Below are 4,227 nucleotides of genomic sequence, written 5' to 3' on the forward strand. Positions count from 1 at the left end.
ACTTATGTATGTATATTAATATTTTTATATAAAAATTTTTCCGTTTTATTTATTTAATTCTCTAAAAAAGCGTTTCCCATCTTTACATAAATATGTATCAAACACTAGATAAAAAAAGATTATATATTCTAATAAGATAGCAGTTGTAAGATTAATTAATAACTCGACTTTTGATGAATTTAATTCTTATAAGTATGAAATAAAGAGTATATTGAGTTCAGACCTGTTTCAAATACAAAAAAAATTGATTTACATCCTAATGAGATAGCAATCATGAAATTAAAAAAGATCCTTAAATTATTCGTAAATAATATTTAAATCATAAAAATTTACTCAAGTTTTATAAGTATATCATATGTAAGTATCAAATAAAGAGAAACATATCGAAAATTTAAGAGTCTGTGATTAAAATACAAGATAAAAAATGTCATATCCTAATAAGATAGCAGTTGTGAAAAAATTTCATCATTTAAAAAAGTCTTTCAATCATTTAAAAAATTCTTAAACTATTCATAAGTTAGTCATCAATACTTAAATTAGTGATACTTATTCGACTTTCTTAAGTTCAACATCATATACAACTGTTGAATTAGGTGGAACTTTGAGTCCATAACTTTCATCTCCATATCTGTAAGAAGAATATAGTACTAATAAGTTTATATGTTTTCGAAATGTGACTGGACATTGTACTTGAAAAAAGAATTTTTTTTTAAATTTAAAATTTACTCAATGTGAAACGAATTGGAATATATAAGTAAAAAGCATAAGTAAGAATGCTATACATACGCCATATTGGATGGTATTACAAGACGACGTTTTTCATCAATTTTCATTCCAAGTACTCCTATATCCAAGCCCTTGATCACGAATCCTGCACCGAGTTTAAATCTAAAGCCAAGTTTTTCAAATCGATCAAATTCTTCCAACATTAGTCCGGTCTTCACATAAGCCACATAATAGATTGTGACGTATTTGCCCATTTCTGCGATTTTGCCAGTACCAGGTCTTAACTCTTGCACTTTCATTCCACTCTTTATAATTCTTACATCTTGTTGCTTGCTATTCTTTTTTGTTTTATCAGGATCTTTTTCCTTTGATTTTGCCTCGGTTACTTTAGCTTTCTGCTGTTTCTCTTTTATTTCTTGCTTTTCAGATTCTTCCTTTCTTCTTTTTTGCACGTCATTCTTATTTTTATTTTTGCTTTCATTTTTCTGTCTATTTTTTAACCTTAAATGATATATTGATGACTTATTTTCTTTATCATTTTCTTCATCATTGTCATTACTTTTCATAGAAGAATCCTCAAAAGAAATGTCAGAAAAATTTTCAGAAGAACTCTCAGAAGATTCCTCAGACGGAATCTCAGAAGAATTTTCAGAAGGAACATTATTAAAATTAATATTTTCATTGCAATGAAGTAATGACCTTACGCGCTTTGTTTCTTCCGTTCTATTATTATCTTTCATAAAGTTTTTTCTTTTTAAATTTAGAACTTGAAGAGGTATTCTATTTTCTTGGATTTGTTTCTTTTTAATAGAGTATGGTGAAACTATCCATTTTTCCTCAATTTTTATTGTTGTATATTTATTCAAATATTCAGTTAGTTCTTCTAGACAAGTCCCTTTATTTTTTAGCTCATTTATTTTTTCGTCTAAGATGTGCCAAGATAAAGTTGTTATCCAGTTTGGATTAAATGGAGCTTTTTCCGAGTCAATTCTGTAATGTCCAGTTAGATGAACGTAACTTCCACCGTTGCATGAAAGAGTTACAACAGTTTCCTTTTGTACAAGAACGTTGAGTTGAACTTGCCATGGTTTATCCTTGTGTAAAGTACAAAGCAGAAATCTTGTCTGCTCATGAACCATCATTACTTGTATCGGTCTGTCACCTGCAAAGAAGGCAATGTGCGCGCGATTCAGCCACGTAAACAACTCTCATACGCAGGCTATAATTCGCTATGTAAATAAAACTTGATAAATGACAACACACATTTAATCTTGATCTATTGAACAACTTGTAATACTATCTCTGTTAAAATGTAGCGTTAAAACGCATCATATGTATCTGATCATTTTACATGTACACGAAAGTGCGTAAAGATATGTCAAGACAGATGCGGGAATTAATGGAATTTACTTTACGGAGGTGAGTTTCAGGTATGCCGTCGCGAGATTTCACGAAAGAGTTCAGAAGTTGTGTCTTACTAGCATATGTAATATCCAAACTTGCCATGGTTATGCGAAAGGACTCATTCACGTATTGCGAGTATTTATTTCCCGGTTGTAAAATTAGCGCTGTAATGAATAATGACGTTGGTTGGATGAGATGTTTCGCCACAATATTCATGGATTTTATTAGTATATTTACAGTTGAGAAGCAAATTATCTTACCCCAAAAGGATGACATTATGTCTCCAAATTACAACGAAAAATTGATCAGAGAAAGAAAGTGGAATCCGTTCGCAACAGTTTCTAGCAAACGATTATGTAGTTGGTCACGATCACTACGATCTACGATCTCAGCAAGATCGAAGTAGATTCGAATCTATTTTGTACGTGCTTCCATCGATCGAGAAATTCTGCGCATGCGTAGGAGCGTCAATTTAACAATGCCTATTCTTTTCTTGTATTAAGAATACGTGATATGTAAAATATCTCGTGTACCGTTTCTTTAACCTTTATTATTATTCTTTATTCATTATTTGTTTCCTATTTTATTATTCTTATCATAATTACTTTTTTATATATTTATTTGTTATACATATACATAATATAATGTTATACATATATAATATAGATATGTGTATCAATTAATTATCTGTCCTTACAATACATAGTTCCTCAAGTATAAGTATCCTGAGGATGCCCATTGAATGATAAAGATGTCATTGACCTCCTTAGGACATCTATTGGAGAATTGTATGTTTTACGTATTATGTAATTTATCATTTGTATATTTAGTAATACAAATATACATAAATTATTATAAAAATTGAAGAAATTCGAAAGAATACATGTGCCGATATAAAATCGATGATTACTGATAAGAAGTGAAATACTGATAAGAAGCTTGAAATCCCTCAAATTTGTTGTATTTAAAAGGAGATAAATTCTATATTCATTAGGATGAAAGAATGCGAAGATGCTAAATACAAAAAGTACAAGCAATTCAAACAGATCTAAAAAGCGATCAATCTTGACTGTATTCCAAAATTCATTGCCTGCACTAAAAATCTATGTAGGCTGCGTTCCGTTTTCACTATGAGTATTGAAAATTTATATAGTTCACCACACTATATATATATAAGATTTTCGACATTGGAATTCGACAGTGAATTTCGGAAAACACGATTCTTGTACAAAGCGCTTTCCATTGAATGACTTAAAATTTGAACGATTAGTGTCGGTTTCTACCGATGTAGATAACTTCAATCTCGATTCAACTCTTCATCTCTTTTTTAATTTTTAAAATTAAAAAAAGATGAAAAGCTATTTGAACCAAGATTAAGTTTATACATTGATAGAAACGATATAGACTCTAGTATGTCGAAATATGTAAGCAGATTACTCAGCTTTTTAATCTCGGTCTTATACTTACTCGATCTTTATCTTTTTCTGATTCTTAGACCTATAACAGGATAAAAAGTAAGTTTAACCAAGATTAAAGTTAGAACTGTACTTCATTAATTGTTATTTGTTTTAGATTTATTCACGCGGATGATAATCGTGGAAAAAAATGCAGTTTTGCGATATACACGACGATAACATTGCGTTATCAATATATGTACGCTTATTTATGTGTGAAGCATCTATACAATAGTCATCATGAATTTAACTCAATGCTGCGTAATTAATCTAGCTAAAGATTTTGATGTAATTAAACAATTCTACGGATCGATTTAATCACCAATTAAATTTATCGGATTTTAATCAAAGTCGCCCTCTGTAGCTGTGACGTATGCACGTATAAATACAGCTGACTTCTCTAACGTGATTTCGCACTCCGTTCGACAACCAATGAGAAGAATCGTTTCCTAGGAACGAAAATGGCGTCTTAAACAATCCCTAGAATTCACGCTCTTCCATTGGATGTCTCGCGTATCCTTGTACTTGTCAAAATACTTGTCAGTTGCTGAACTGCCGAAGTGAGGGAAGGAAAGGGAGTAAGAGCGAGCGAGCAAGTGAGAATGAAAGAAAGAAAGAGAGTGAATGCAGCGGCACTGCGCAT

General features: G+C 30.8%; 1 protein-coding gene across 1 annotated transcript; it reads right to left on the reverse strand.

The window, feature by feature from the left end:
* Positions 1 to 546: 546 nt before the first annotated feature.
* Positions 547 to 2,472, reverse strand: LOC108692731 (46 kDa FK506-binding nuclear protein). The gene is made up of 5 exons (XM_018201123.1): positions 2,391 to 2,472; positions 2,142 to 2,294; positions 1,431 to 1,888; positions 787 to 1,145; positions 547 to 628 (listed from the first exon to the last, which is right to left on the reverse strand). The coding sequence occupies exons 1-5, from the start codon at positions 2,404 to 2,406 to the stop codon at positions 547 to 549; spliced, it is 1,068 nt and encodes a 355-aa protein (XP_018056612.1). The 5' UTR covers positions 2,407 to 2,472.
* Positions 2,473 to 4,227: the final 1,755 nt, after the last annotated feature.

The sequence above is a fragment of the Atta colombica genome, unplaced genomic scaffold (assembly GCF_001594045.1).
Source record: "Atta colombica isolate Treedump-2 unplaced genomic scaffold, Acol1.0 scaffold82, whole genome shotgun sequence".
In the NCBI taxonomy this organism is placed as follows: Eukaryota; Metazoa; Arthropoda; class Insecta; order Hymenoptera; family Formicidae; genus Atta; species Atta colombica.